Source organism: Channa argus, chromosome 15 (genome assembly GCF_033026475.1).
Source record: "Channa argus isolate prfri chromosome 15, Channa argus male v1.0, whole genome shotgun sequence".
In the NCBI taxonomy this organism is placed as follows: domain Eukaryota; kingdom Metazoa; phylum Chordata; class Actinopteri; order Anabantiformes; family Channidae; genus Channa; species Channa argus.
The window spans coordinates 17,339,809-17,355,406 of NC_090211.1; the positions used below are offsets into that span (position 1 = coordinate 17,339,809).

A 15,598-nucleotide genomic window follows, 5' to 3' on the forward strand; every position below is an offset into this window, starting at 1 on the left:
GCAGTGAAACAAGAAAACAGAAATACTTCAGTAAAGTAAAAATACCTCATAATCGCATGTAAGTTCAGTGGTATTCTACTTAGTTTCTATCCACCTCTGCCAAATACCACGGCAAATAGTGTGACACACGTTTTCATTCCGACAGGTGTCAGTATCTCACGTCACAAGCTGCTGTACCACCGCGTTGTTGACAGTCGAAGAAGAATATGGCGGAAGAAGATGTTCTAGTTTCGCTTCCGTTTGACCTATTTAGCTTCTCTTATTAGCATCACTTTATAATCTTCATGACCGACAATGAAATTGGCTGTTAGTTATTTAGCAATTTCCCTTTCTTTATAGCTAGCGTCTGATTTTGTTAGCCCAGTCGACATACGAAACACAGAAATAAAGCTAGCTTTAAGGATAGCAACACAGACTAGCTGCTTTGATTTAGCTAGGCTGACTCCGTGTAAAATGTGTTGTCAGACGTTAGCTGCGTTGTAAATTTGTGCGGTTTGAGCTACTCCGATTAGCTGGCTAGCTGATTGCTTCCTCACTTACACGTTTAGCTATTTTGGCGTAGCTAGGTTTACTCTTGCAGCTTCCTTGGATGATCAGTGTGGTAAGTACAGTTTAATGTAGCTAGCTGAATATTAACGGGCTATATTAGCATTAAGTTATTAGCTCACATCTGAGCAGTTACTGTTAGACCGTAATCAGTGCTATCGTTTTTAGCTAACTTTATCTGTACTTGGGGTGTTGGGCAGTTTTATTGTTTGTTTGTTTTACAGTAACTACAGTAACTTGGTGGGTATTCTTTCTACATGGCTGCAACGTTGCTGCCGTGGGGCAACAGAACGCTCATTTTACAACACACTGTTAACACACACATACTGTTACTGTAACTACAAGGTTTAGGGAAAAGGCCTGATCCTTCAGAGCAGTAATGCAGACGAAGCTTTGTAGTAAACATTTGCATTTCGGAAGAAGGAGTTGGTTTATTGTACTTGTGCTTATGATTTACAGTTTTGGTTTATTTTTGCGCTGGCATTGTTTTTATTCCAATTTTCAAATTGGTGTCAGGTTTAGGATTGTGTATTCTTCATGCAAACTGAAATTGATGTTCGCTACACACAAGAAGAATAAATAAGCTGTGTCTTTATAACAATGGACATACTGATACTACTGATAATAACTTCCTACATTTTCCAGAGCATCTAGCTTTAGCTTGTAGTAATTGAAATATTAATGCTGTGAATTTGTCATCACGTCTGGTTCCTGTGCTGCTTCTGTGAATACAAATGAGTTAAACCCTTTATTGTCATCGACTATATAATAACAAGGGAGGACTTTAAATATAGCTGTCAATAAATGACTGTTCCTTATTCTAGTCTACACATGTGTGGTAAACGATTAACAATGTTCTTATCCTTGCAGCCAGAAGGTGACGCTTCAGCCCCATGTCTGCTGAGGCTTCAGTTGGCAGTCATGCTGCCAACTCTGCCCAGACTGCTGTTTCCCAGCCTGCCTGTCACAACACAGATGACCACAGAAACCAAAATCTGCTGGGGAGCAAGTATATCAAGTTAAATGTGGGTGGCTCTCTGCATTATACAACTGTTCAGACATTAAGCAAGGAAGACAGTCTGTTGCGGAGCATATGCAACGGAGGGACCGAGGTTACCATAGACTCAGAAGGTGAGTCGATGTTTTGTGGAGATTACAAAACTAATATCAACTCAGATGAGTTCCTAAATGCTGTAGTGTGTTGTTGTGTAGATTCAAATTCATTGAACATTCATCTGGTGCACTTTAATGTTTGCTATTTCGTTGTAAGGGTGTCACAGATTATTCTGAGAGTTTTCCTAAATGACTGTACTGCCTTGTCCAATGTCTTGTGGATTTAAAAAGAAAATGAGTATTAATACCAAAAGAGTAACAAAGATTACTGAAGATTTCAGATGACTGAAAATATCTTTCCTGCCATCCCAGGTTGGGTGGTTTTGGATCGATGTGGCCGACATTTTGGACTGGTTTTAAACTTCCTACGAGATGGTTCAGTGCCACTTCCAGAGGACCACAGGGAACTAGATGAGGTCTTGAAGGAGGCCCAGTACTACCGGGTCCAGGGACTCATTCAGCATTGCCTCGGTGCCATGCAGGTAATAGATAAGTTGCCTAAAATGTTCTGTGTATGTGCCTAATGTTTTCAAAATAATGAGTTTATAAAATGAGTTGATTGTAATAGTTCATGAATTCCAGTAGCATTCATAAAATCGTAGATGTCTTAGTTATTGTATACATCAGGTAATTTCTTATTTAATACAAAGAGCTTTACTTTTCTCCATTAAACTAAATACTTCCAAGCTGTAGCTTACAATACTTTGTGAAAATGAGTTAGTTGCTTAGTTGCTTTTTCTTTTATTTAACTTTAGAAACAAACGGATATATTTGAGAATGTCTGTCGCATCCCCATGATCACCTCAGCCAAAGAAGAACAGAAGATGATTGCTACTTGTAGAATGGTAAGTTACATTTATTTAAATCAAATGGACCAGTGTCACAAGCGAGTACTGGGTTAGCTGCTGTCAAACTGTGATGTATAGTCACATAAAAATCATAATGCCACATGAATATTGTAGCATGCTGAGGTTCTTTTGCCTCAAGGAAGTGTTTACCAATATGTTTTTGAGCTTTTAACTTTGTAAGAACTTATTTCTTTAACGATTCTAGGAATGTGAAGTTGATTTCTCCTATGTACATACAATTTATAACAACACAATTGTCCAGTAATAAACTACAGAACCACTTACGTTTATTCCTGTTTCATGTCTCCACAGCCGGTAGTAAAATTGCAGAACAACAGAGGAAACAACAAGTACTCATACACCAGGTAAAAATGAAAGTTGACTGTTAATCTGTCCTACGGTGATTATATAAAAAAAATAAATTAAAAAAATGATAATCCAACTGCTGCTATAACATTCTGTGTTTCAGTGTTTCATGTCTTCTCCTAACCTTCACTTTACAGCTTAGATTTTATAACTTTAAGGTGAAGGTGCTTATAAATCTCAGTTATGACTTATGACAGTTATGTCTTTGTCTCTCCCTGTGATCAGCAACTCTGATGATAACTTGCTGAAGAACATTGAACTATTTGACAAACTTGTTCTGCGATTCAATGGCCGGGTCCTGTTTGTCAAAGATGTGCTTGGCGATGAGATCTGCTGCTGGTCTTTCTATGGTGAAGGCCGCAAGATTGCTGAAGTATGCTGCACCTCTATTGTCTATGCTACAGAGAAGAAGCAGACCAAAGTAAGTATATGAATAGTAGTAGTAGTAGTATAATCTTTTCATCTTGTCCTAACCAGCCAGAGAGTGAAACCATGTGCATCACATGTTGACCCTCTTGAATGCATCTGTAAAATGCTACAGGCTTTGACACAGTTTCAATATTTGACACCCTGGGTGGATAAATTTAGTTTCTCATACTCCAGCTAGCTAGTTGCATATTCTGCATGAAAGAAAATAAATGTAAACTGAGTATATTGCCTGAGTACATTATGACACGTTATAACTTACAGCTTTTTCATCTACAAATAGTGAGCAGCTTATTATTTCATTAGAGTTTTTCCCATTTATTTATTTACTTATTTTTTAGGTTGAGTTTCCTGAGGCTCGAATCTTCGAAGAAACCCTCAACATCCTTATTTATGAGAACAGCAGAGGATCTGGTCCAGGAGGCTTACACCTTTTAGATTCCAGAGGCTCAGGGTCATCACTGGGAGCTGGCCAATCAGAGGAAGAGGGTGCTGTGGGAGGGGACAGACGAGTAAGGCGGATCCATGTAAGGAGGCATATAATGCACGATGAAAGAGGACATGGTCAGCAAACTGTGTATAAGGACTAATAATGTGAAAAGACATGAGAGAGTGATTCAATGTATGTCCATTTTTTTGTTAAATTCTTGCAGAATTAAAGATGTTTCTGTTATTAGCGATTAGCTTGGTAGTTAGCGATAGGTTTGTGGCGTTGGCGTGTCATCAAATGTTTTTAGATGACATTGCAGACGTACAGGAGTTGATGACTGTTTTGTTACTGAAGGAACAGTTGTTAGACAAAAAAAAAAAAGCTTTTGTTTACAGGAAAAACTGTGCACATTATTTAAATAGGAAATATGTAAAATTACCTGGAACATGAAACTTGCATAAATTGCATTTACTTTGTAAATGGTAAAAGATGTGCTGCACATTACTTAATGGGCCTCAAATGGCCACCCCTCCAAAGATGGACTTTACTGGGCTAACGCTGTCGTCAGTTTAATAAGGTTGTGAACCATCTGTTGGACTGAAATGCTGCCAGAAAGCAATGAAAAGAACATGGTGGTTTAGCTTGGATATATTAACACTGGAAGAAAATTGAGGAGCCATTTTGGTGTAGTTGTCCATAAATAAGATTGTTGAGCAGCTGCATTTTCTTATTTAAATATTCCTGCTGTTGCTTCAATGTTTTTTATGAATTAATTTATGAACCTAATTTATTGTTTGCTATTTAACTTTTGTATAGTGTGCAGTCTTTGTGTTAAGTAGTACTCGAATGAGTTTTACGTTTTGAAAATTATATGATGCACTATAGAGCACACATCTGATTCTGAATTTTCTGTTGTAAATGACTAAATTGTCAACTTACATTTCAGTTTCACGTTTCAAGATAAACCATGACCATTTCATTCATATTTAATTCTGAGCCATGATTTTTCACTTGATTTTTATCTTTTACCAAACTGAAATTTGAAGTAGTACCATACACTGATCAGTAAGCCAGTTGACACTGGTTGTATTTTTATTTTACCCAGAAAGAGGATGAACTGAGTGCTAATATTCACCAGTGTCTTATTCAAACCTAATGCTGAAAGGAAAAAAAAAATGTAGAAGAGCAATATGTGTTTCGACCCGTAATAAAACCAACTTTAAAATATGCACTAATCTAACTTCCGTCCAGTAATGGTCATGAGAATGTTCTGAATAAATTACTTAAGAAATCCAATGTATGTTTTTGGTGGTCTTTGTTTTTTTTCAACACGTAAGATTTAATGTTGGAGAAAATAATTGCAGTTGTACAAAAGTTAGTTCCTTCTTATTTTAAAATTATGTTTTACAAATGTTTCCTTATCAGAAAAAATTAAATTAAATTTTGCACATGACTGTACAAAACATTACCTTTCTTTCTTTATTAGCCCCTAAATTTCCATTAAACAGCTATTTATGGGAAAATAATATAAACAATATTTTGCTAATATTGTTGGTAAATTGGTTTTAATTAAATTTGGGGCTGATCATTATTACTGTACTCTTTTGAACATAACCTGTATTTACCAAGTAAATACTTTAACACTTTACCAGTGACACAATGTTTGATATTATTATGGATACTGGATACTGTCCAGTATTTTTAGGAAATGGAACGTATGTATAAAACGGTAGAACGTATGACATAGTTAAATCATATAACAAACGCATTTAGAAAAAATGAGGATTAGTCGTTTTTCATTAAATCATAAATTTATAATACAAATATTTTTTCAACTGTGCCCATATTGTTGATGAATTGTTGATAAAGTAAAAAAAGTTGTACTTTAGAAAAGTTATTTTTTTAAACATTTATCTGACGTCACTTCCTGAGTTCCGCCGCCAAAACGTAACGAATCACGCTGAGAAACGATGGTGTCTGAGAGAGAGTCAACAAGTATCCGCAGGTTTGTGTACCGGCAACTCCGTGATGAGCCAGACCTCAGGTACATTTGAAGCAACTAAACTTTGTTGTTTTTTTCCCCACAAGTGCTGTTTGAACTTTACTAATTGTGCATGTAACAAGTTAACGGCTGCTAACTTTGGTCAACCGCGTTACGTTACTTTCATAACGTTGAAGCAGTAGCAGTTAAGACTCTGGCTGCAGATAAGGTAACACATTCACTACGAGCTCCTTACTGAGTTAACTTGGTGCAACATGCATTTTTTTTTTAACCTTTGGTTAACGTTACGTGCGAGGGTCAAGCTTGTGCACCTAGTCCCGCTTTGGGAAATATTTAGTATTAGTTTAAATGATGGGTGATAAGTGGGATCTTTCATGGGACCATAGTCTATGAGTGAGACATATTGGATTGTTTTCTTAGAAATAGTCTAGTTTTGTTGTTTTTTAATACGTTTAAAAAAACAGTATCACATCTTTCTTTAAATATGTCTGCATAATGAATATTTTCTGGAAATTGGATTTGTTGCTGAAATTCTTGTTGTTATCATCCAGGTTCCAGTTTAATAGCTCCTCTTTCATGCAAACCGTTGTCCAGCAGACAACGACAACTCCAAGGTTCTCTTTACATTTAGAATCTGTAGCATTGTGTTCATCTGTTTTAAACTGCTGCTCAAATGTCATTTTTTGATATTTGAAAATTACGATGCAGTATCAATTGGCAAACGAGTAATTATCCTGTTCAGAGTCGCGGGGTTGTTGGAGCCTATTCCTGCTGTCATTGGGCGAGAAGCGGGGTGCACCCTGGAAAGATCACCAGTCGATCTCGGGGCCAACACAGACACAGAAAGACGGACAAACATTCATACTCACATTCACACCTGCAGGCAATGTAGAGTCACCAATTAACCTAACATGCATGTTTTTGGACTGTGGGAGAAAACCCACACAAGCACGGGAGAACATGCAAACTCCGCAGAGAAAGGCCGCAGACGGCCAGTGGACTTGACCAAGGGACCTTCTAGCTATGAGGCAGCAGCGTGCTGTTCATCTCAGTTTATAAGATTTAAATGTTATATTTTGGTCATTCGTTATTAAAGATGCATTGTGTTCATCTGTTTAAAAAAAAACAAAACAGCAATTAAGCATACACTGATAAGTAACAGAGCCTGGTGGTTTCATTGTTGGGGTGAATAGGTGTTAGCAGGGGTACTCTGAGCAGTCTTTGGCTACATAGCCTTGTGTACAGCAAACTGGGATGCACTCTGTGTTCTGATATCTGATGGCCAGTATTACATTTTTCCCTCTCTGACAACTGCCCACCTCTGCAATAAAATGATCAGGGTATGTTTAAAGTTGCAGCTGATTGGTTTATGTTGGTAAATGTCAATTCTGTGGTTCTGTAAATTATATCTCTCCTCACACACCTTGATATAATATTTAATATTTTATTCCAGCACACTGACCTTAGGAATTTTAAAAAAGCGATATTTGGCACATGTTGGACGTGAATCATTAGGTCCAGAGGCCAGAAATTGCATAAAACAAGTGGTTCAAGAGGAACTAATTAAAATGCAGGTATCTATGTTCCTTACATGCATCATATTCTTTATTTTTTGGGAGGGAGGGTGATCATATTTAGCTGCATGTTTTACTGTCATCCTATTTTTTTTTTTCTCTCTACTAGGACAATGACGAAAATGGAAGTGAGCTGACGACCAAGAAGCCCCAAAACAAAAGAAGGAGAGAAAAAGAGAATGACGACGTGATAAGCGACATTGAAGATGAATCCAGGGCAAAGAAATCCCGTCGTCAGACAAGTTCGTCATCATCAGGCAAGTTGTAGCTGAAACAAAAGGACAATGTTTCCCTTGGGAAAAGGAGAAGTAACTTAAGATAGAGATATACAAGTACCTTAAAACTGTACTTAAATACATTACACAAGTACATGTACTTACAGACCACTTCCTGTAGTCTACCATGCAGTTACGCAATGTATTTAGTAGTGCTAGCATTTCTACTTGTGTATAATATTCACTATGTACTTTTAAAGACCCAGACAGACAGATATACCTATCATAACTTCTAAGGTCCTGGGAGAAAATGTCAGTAACATAACGTCAATCAGAAACTCTGAGAGAAGGAGGACACACAGTATGTTGTTTATTAAGACAAATTTAAATTCTTTGGGCAGAACTCCAAACACACTGTTTATCATCTTCTTAATACTATCTCTATGATGAAATATGGTGGTAGCAGCATCATGCTGTGGGTGTGTTTATCAGCAGCAGTAACAGAGACAGAGGGGGTCAGACTTTTGACAAGTGGGTACAGTCAAGACCTTGAGTGGCTCAACCAAAGCCCAGACTGAAACCCCACAAAACATATGTGGAGAGGCCTGAAGCCAATTGTCCAATCTTGAAAGTATCTGTCAAAGAATGGGGTACACAGAACTAAGTTAAGGATTGAGTACTTCTGTTAATTAAAACTGTGAATCTCTGGTTTTAAATTCATTTGCAAATATAGATGTTATGTTTTAAGATTTTTTTTTTTGTATGTGTGTGGTTAATTACAGAATCAGAAGATAAAGACGACTGCAAAACAGCAAGTGAGGAGAGTGAAGACGAAGATGCAGTTGAATCTGGATCTGAAGACTGTGAGCAAGATGTGAAAAAATCCCAGCCCAAAACAAATGGAAATCGTAAAAGACGTCACGTTACAAGTCAAGACTCCACTGACGAGGAAAAGAATGAGTCGGAACAAAAACGGAATGAGAATAACTCTGGTGACAGTCCAAAAGAAATGAAGAAGAAAGTAGGTGCAACAAAGAATGGAGAAACAAGAGGCAGCGATACAATTCAAGAAACAGAAACACCTCAGAGTGAGGAAGAGAAGGGAACTGACACAGACAATAAGTCAGACAATAATGACAGTAATGAGTCCTCGGATGAAAGTAAAAAAGGTGACTATGAATATGTAAATTATAATACACGTAAATTTAAATGTATATAAAATAAGCATATATTCTATATTTAAATGGGTTTTGTTTTCATATGTTGTTATATGACTTTCTGTTATGCTAAAGAAAATGAAGAAGAAAAGAAGAAAAATGATGAGCCAGACTCAGATTCGTCATCACTTCCTTCTTTGGAGGATGAACCGAAGAGTGAAGACAAAAATAAACTAGATAACAAAAAGAAGAAAACCATCAAAAATGATGAGAGCTCCAGAAGTCAAAAGGTGAGCCCATGAGTGATGGTAATCAGAATCAGACATGTGTGACATTTTAGCAAGTGTTCAAAAATCAAAGCTAAATGTTTCAATTTATAATCTACAAAGATGTTAGATAAACACATTTGTCTGCAAGTATCCAACGCTTTGACCCTTCAAACTGGAAAAAGTGACATTATTGTTTTAAAGTTACCTCAAGAAGACGGAAAGTAGAAGCTAAATGGTAGAAAACAAAATGTGAACTTTGAAAACAGAATAAAGTTGCATTTTCTGTCTAAAGCTTGTCTGGCATCTGATTCCTCCTGCAGGATGATGACAAAGCAATTGTGAGGCTCAAACGCTACATCGCTCTCTGTGGTGTGAGGCATAACTACAAAAAGCTCCTTGAGGGCTGTCGCTCTCTTCGTTCAAAGGTGGCTGTTTTAAGGAAGGAGCTTGAATGTCTGGGTGTTCATGGTCAGTAGGAATATGTTATTATTTTACAGAACACACTTTTGGGCAATAGCAAAAAAAAAATTCCGTCCCACAAATTGGCTAATTACTGGTTTACATATTTGTGGCCTACGGGGGGGAAAAAAATCCAAATATTTTTAGAGGCCCTTGACCTGATATGTTTTATTACAAGTTGGACATCTTGCCATATTTACAAGCAACAGACACAGAGTCAAAAGGGAACCTCCAGGCAAATATAGGAAGAGCAGAAAATCAAGAGATGATTTCAACATTGGTGCAGGTTAAAGGATGATTGGTGAACCCAACACAAAAACCTTCATTAGATCATGAGTTTTTAAAACTGCAGCATGGAATTTGTCATTTGTAAACACTAAAGTGTGAATTTGTCACTGGGAGCACGTATAAAAGTACTAAGGTGGGATTGTGTTCTCTTACAGGTAAACCATCTATTGAGAAATGCAAAAAAGTCCGAATGAAGAGAGAGGAGGCAAAGGAACTGGCTGAGCTTGACGTGAACAACATCATTGCCACAAAAGGTTTAGTCTTATTTATTGATTGTTGGCACCTATTGCTGTGGGCTTTTTCAGTTTTCGTTATTGAGTAACAAAACAAAATGTCTTGCTATAACTCACTGGCCGACACAGAAATAAAACACACAAGCTTTCCAATACAGTAATGTTTCTCTAATGCTAAACTTGCATGTATTTTGTCACATTCTGCCCATACCGTTGCTTTGGTCGATAGCCTGGTTGACTGTAAAAGTCCACAATGCAGCTTTAGTAATTATGCTGTGCTTATTTATTTATTAAATTATGTATTTCTGACACACCACTATTGTGAATGTTTCTTTTAGGTCGCCCTAAACGCAGAGGAGCCTCAGCATGGCAGGAAAAGAGTGACCCTCCATCTTCCACATATCAGCGCACTTTGAACTCCGGCTCTGATAGTGATGAGGAAAACAATACTTCCCGAGGGCGCAGAAGGACAACAGACTGGGCCAACCTTCAGGGGATCATCAGTGATGATGCAGACAGTGACTGACGTGGACACTGCACTTCTTCAGAGGACACTTGTATATGGACATTACTTTTCCTTTTGATAAACTGGGTTTTGGTCTTTACAGAATTCTTTGAAAACTTATACTACATGTCTTAATCCTTTTTTAAAAATATATTTAAGATAAAAATAGACAAATGGCACATATAAAGGATATTTGAAGTTTTTTGGAAACGTTTCGATTGATTATAAATTACTTTTCATGTACATCTATTGTGGTGCAAATAAATATATTGTATTCATAACAATGTCTTTTAACCAGTAGAACAAAAACATGCAGACAGCACTTAACACTTAGTGTTAAGCTAGTTTAAATAAAAGGAGAGTGAAGTTTATACAAACAATAAAATAACTGCTCTATTTAATTACATGTACACATTTTCGACGTCAGATCCCCGGAACTCTTGTAAGTAAACTCCAATATACGGAATATTTCGCTGACGGACCAGTCCTACCGGTTAATGTGTTCCCCCCGTTGTCTTGCATTTCCAAGAAGACGTTTATTTGTTAAATGCTTTGAAGTGTTGTTTTTATTTTGTATTTACCGGTTTTAATTTCGGTCAGGAAGATTTTTAAATAAATACATTACTGGGTGCTTGAGTGTATTGCCATATAGACAATAATTAAGAGAATAATTGCATGCCGAACTATTGTAGGCTTTACGCTGCGTGTCTGACGACGATCTAACGTAATTGAAATAATAAATATTTATAGATCAGAACGTAGACTTTTCGTGCTAAACTAGGGTTGATCGAAACTCCTTAACAGCAAAGGTAACACCTCTGCTAGTTAAAAAAAAAACAACGCCAACCTTTCAGTGTGGGGCATCCTACAATTGTATTGTGTGTTCGTGTGTGAGAGAGAGAGATATTAGCTACCATATATATTTACTTAAAGGCCTCAAGCCCCTGCCATTGCCAAAGGTAGTAAGTATGTTGTTACATTTGATACATTTTTGCCCTAAAGAACAATTTTGAGATGCTTGTACTTTGCTAGACTACATTGACTCTGCTACATTTTTGACAAATATATTTAACTGATATCATATGTTGTTATTGATCAATTACCTGCCCGGACACAAAAATTTGTGAAGATCAGCTTTAACTTTATCAGTGCCATTGTTGTTCCACTTTATTTGCAGTAGTAACAGGGGCTGTTGACCCATGTTTTTATTTATTACTTTACTATTTCTGAAGCAGGCCAGAAATTACACCTGTAAAAGTTGACATTTATGTTATTAAAAGCAACGCATGTAGTGTTTAACTTACATTGTTTTTGTAGTGGAGTACATAAGTGTATTACTTCAACCTAAGCAATAAATTTGAAGTGATAGTTTTACTGTAAGTGTAGTCTTTCTGAGACAAGTGGTTTTTTTAAGTATCGAGTTTATGAGCTACTTCCTCTGGCCATTGCCGACTACCCTGTCTGCTATTTTATAAAGTGAAAGCAGGTGTTACCACTGGTTTTTAATCTCTCAGTGCTGTAAAATTATGTTTACTTAGACCTTACACTTTACATTTCTTGCAGCAATGGATGACAACACACCAGATGAGATATTTGCTGAGCTCAAAACTAAGCACATTGGTGCCTGGGGTGTTGCTCAGATAGCCACTGGCACAGGGCTTGCTGTATATGCTATGTGGGTAGGAGTCCTCCAGCCGGGTTTCCGAAAAGTCCCTTTGAGGCTGCAGGTATGGTAAACTACTTAATAAAACTTTGAAATATTGTTTGTAATTGCATTGCACAAGGAACAAGATTTGTTTAAAATTTCTTCCAGGTCCCCTACATTCCTGCTAGCAAAGCTCAAGTACAAAATGTTATGACGTTGTTGAAAGGTCGAAAGGGAGGCCTTGTGGATTTGGGATCTGGTGATGGTCGCATTGTGAGTTATAACTGAGGTATGTCAGTTATGTGTCTTGCAGTGGTGGATACAATGCCTTTTGACTGTGAGGATTTTTACCCTTAAGGTCTTGGAAGCCAGTCAGCAAGGTCTAACTCCTGCTGTTGGCTATGAGCTCAACCCATGGCTTGTTCGCCTGGCCCACTTTAAAGCGTGGAAAGCAGGCTACCATGGAAAAGTGTCATATCGACGGGAAGATCTCTGGAAGGTTTGACATTGGTGTTACAGCACTAATAACATTTGTGTGCAAAATTTCAAGTTTCACTACCATCATTTAATCAGAAAGCTATTTCAACAAAGCAAGTCTATTTGTATTGTATGTCAAAGCTGTATTTATTGTATGTGATCATTGTACTGACAATGCAAGACATGCCAGTTTTTTTTTAAACTGAATTGTCATTAAGTGCATAGATCTGTTCACATTTTAAGACTCTGCATTGTATGTCATCACAGGTGGACTTGACAGAATGCAAGAATGTCACAGTGTTTTTGGCTCCTAGCGTGGTGAGTAACAGAATTAACAGAAACGTGCAAACCATGGAATACCACATCATCTCAAGGTAGAATACAGCCCAGCAAACAATGCAGTAGTGATGAATATGAGCTCATTAAAAGCCTTACATTACAGAAACTAATTAATGGAAAAACTAAATTGACTTTTTTTTTTTGTCCTTTCGGCTTATCCAGTGAGCAGATCGTTGTCCGCATGTTGATTTGGCACAGTTTTTACACCGGCTGCCCTTCCTGACGCAACCCTCCCAAATTTCTACCGGGCTTGGACTGGCACTGCACAGCTGGGGAGGGAAATGCGCTGTTAGGGGTTCAGGTTCTTGCCCAGAGACACTTCGACATATAGCCAAGGCCTGGGATTGAACCACTGACCCTGTGGTCCGTGGACTGCATTTACCAACTGAGCTACAGCCCTCTTGCTCCTAAATTGACTGTAATACTCTTTAAATGACACAGCTTAGATTGTTTTAGATTCTAGCCACTAGCAGGATATTCCCGCAGCGCAGTTTATGTACAATTTTGTGAAAGTGTTGCAGTAATTGTCATTGTGCTCTTGTGTTTCCTAGCTTTCATTGTTACAGGAGAAGTTGCAGACTGAGCTTCCTGGTGATGCATTTGTGATAGCAGGACGTTTCCCCTTCCCTGACTGGAAACCCTGTAGAATTGAGGGCCTGGGTGTGGACAGGGCCTGGGCATATAGCATTAAATCACAAAGAGAGCACACATACAAAAAAAAGTGATAATGTCACAGTCACAAGTGACATTGGAAAGGAATTAATCAAAAAGAAAGAATCCACTTGAATCTTGAAAGTACCGTGGAAATCGTGGGTAGTAACAAATAACGTTTAGTCTCAGTGTACTTTTTGGAGTATTTTTTAAACTGTAATTTTACTTGTACTTAAGCATCTAAGTATTTTATTTCACTAAAATTTAAATAATCCCCGTTACTGAGTAAGAAAAAAAAAATATATATTTATATATATATACGTGTGTGTGTGTGTGTGTGTGTGTGTGTGTGTGTGTGTGTGTGTGCACGCGCGCTAGATGCATAAAGTCAGGTGCCCATTCCATGGCAGCCAAAAAAAATAGACACAAACAAGCTGAAAGCCAAAGTAGACAAATCTGAATACCAGTCGCAGTTATTTGGGGCTGAAGTTGAAAATGAAGAAGTGTTGAATTCTAAAAGGTACCAGCTTCATTATGAACTTTGTTTTGGCAAATGTGTGGAGAGTCTATCCTGTGCAGGTAAGTTAACTGTTGACCAAGTTTCTCTGTGGTTGTAGTCAGAAACTTCGCTGATGTTAATTTACGTGTTGGCAGCAGAGTTTTCATGTTTTGTGTTGAGTAAATGGAGTGACTTGCTAGTTTTCCTTTTGAGCTTAAATCTCGCATCTTGGCTCAGTTAATGCTGTGGTTTTTTTCAGCTCATACCTGATAGAGGATGTTCAGCTGTGTGTGAGTTTAAATGATGGGAATCACCATTTTAAGAAGACATTAACTTAAAGGAGCAAAAGTAAATAGTTTCCTTGTGTTATCATTTGTATTCTGAAGATGACCTTGCGTTATTCTATGATAAATTATGTTAAGTCTTTACCATGTTACAGTACATAAATGCTTGTGCTCTGTCTGTATTGTATATGAGTACAAAAAGTAGTAGAACTGGTACTTCCACATGATTGAAATAATAATGTACTCTTTTCACCGCAAATAGGAACACACAGTACATCTCATTTAGAGTTTAAAAATTCTAGGGTTTAAGCAAAACCAAAGCTTAGCCTTTAAAATCCTGTAGATTTTTGCAAATGGCCTGATTGGGGAAAACAAAGCTTTTAAATGTATCATCTGCACTTTTTTCTTTTGTGTTAAACATACAGCACAGTGTACTTAGTACTACTAAGTAGCAGGCCTATGTATAATAAGGGAACTTCAGTTTGTTGGCCAATGGGTCTTAGACTGGGGAAATATCTTTGTCACAGCAAACGTGGAATGTGCCTCCTCGGGCTCCGGATGTCCAAGGTAGTGAATGTTATTTTTTTTATCCCAACTCAAAAAGGGACTGTAACACTTGTACAAGTCTGATAAGGTCAACGTTATGATATTGTTACTACTGTATACATACTGTATTAGATACATATATTTGTGTTTTCTGCATTAGACTATAAGTTTTGACTGTGGCCTTTTTTTTTCTTGACTGTTCACACACAAGATCTATCCATCCATTATCTGGTTAATGCTTACGCTGTTAATTGTCATTGTGTGCTTGAGCTGATCCCAGCTGTCAATAGCCGGTGTGTCACAGGGCTGAGACACAGAGACATACACAGACAGATTATGCACCCACTTTATTTGTTAGTTTTATTTGCTGTGCATGTGTGTGTGTGTTTAGTATTTGAGCAACTCCAGGGAATAATGTCTTGTGGATCATGCCAATGTTGTGAGCAGCCATTGATATTTATAATAAATTATTTAAACAAACACTGCATTAACTACTTCTTGCTCCTTCATTCCCTTTCTTCTATGGTGGCATGTCTCTATATGATTAGCATGCCTTGCACGTATATAACATCTAATTATTTTTTAAACATAACCAATTGCTTATCGCTTTTCTAATGTATTTGCACACTTGGACCAAGCGCTATTTCCTTAATATAGATCACCAAAAGGCTGTAGTTTGAAAATTACAACCGGAAACTGGGCCTTTATTGTGACCGATCTGACACA

At 37.4% G+C, this 15,598-nt stretch overlaps 3 protein-coding genes across 4 annotated transcripts; all 3 read left to right on the forward strand.

The window, feature by feature from the left end:
- The first annotated feature begins 181 nt into the window (after positions 1-181).
- On the forward strand, positions 182-5,025 carry kctd13 (potassium channel tetramerization domain containing 13). Its single transcript, XM_067478047.1, has 7 exons — positions 182-601; positions 1,417-1,677; positions 1,972-2,141; positions 2,415-2,504; positions 2,820-2,872; positions 3,099-3,294; positions 3,641-5,025. The coding sequence occupies exons 2-7, from the start codon at positions 1,440-1,442 to the stop codon at positions 3,887-3,889; spliced, it is 996 nt and encodes a 331-aa protein (XP_067334148.1). The 5' UTR covers positions 182-601; positions 1,417-1,439; the 3' UTR covers positions 3,890-5,025.
- Positions 5,026-5,664: 639 nt separating this feature from the next.
- Positions 5,665-11,271, forward strand: hirip3 (HIRA interacting protein 3). Its single transcript, XM_067478051.1, has 8 exons — positions 5,665-5,773; positions 7,185-7,305; positions 7,415-7,562; positions 8,303-8,689; positions 8,813-8,967; positions 9,267-9,414; positions 9,849-9,947; positions 10,265-11,271. The coding sequence occupies exons 1-8, from the start codon at positions 5,700-5,702 to the stop codon at positions 10,450-10,452; spliced, it is 1,320 nt and encodes a 439-aa protein (XP_067334152.1). The 5' UTR covers positions 5,665-5,699; the 3' UTR covers positions 10,453-11,271.
- Positions 11,249-15,359, forward strand: antkmt (adenine nucleotide translocase lysine methyltransferase). Of its 2 annotated transcripts, none has more exons than XM_067478052.1 (6): positions 11,249-11,390; positions 11,995-12,158; positions 12,245-12,349; positions 12,435-12,575; positions 12,821-12,871; positions 13,444-15,359. In XM_067478052.1, exons 2-6 carry the CDS (start codon positions 11,997-11,999, stop codon positions 13,615-13,617), a joined length of 633 nt encoding a protein of 210 aa, XP_067334153.1. In that variant the 5' UTR covers positions 11,249-11,390; positions 11,995-11,996; the 3' UTR covers positions 13,618-15,359. The 2 variants fall into 2 exon arrangements, with proteins under 2 accessions (XP_067334153.1, XP_067334154.1); XM_067478053.1 differs by having other exon boundaries at positions 11,255-11,393.
- Positions 15,360-15,598: the final 239 nt, after the last annotated feature.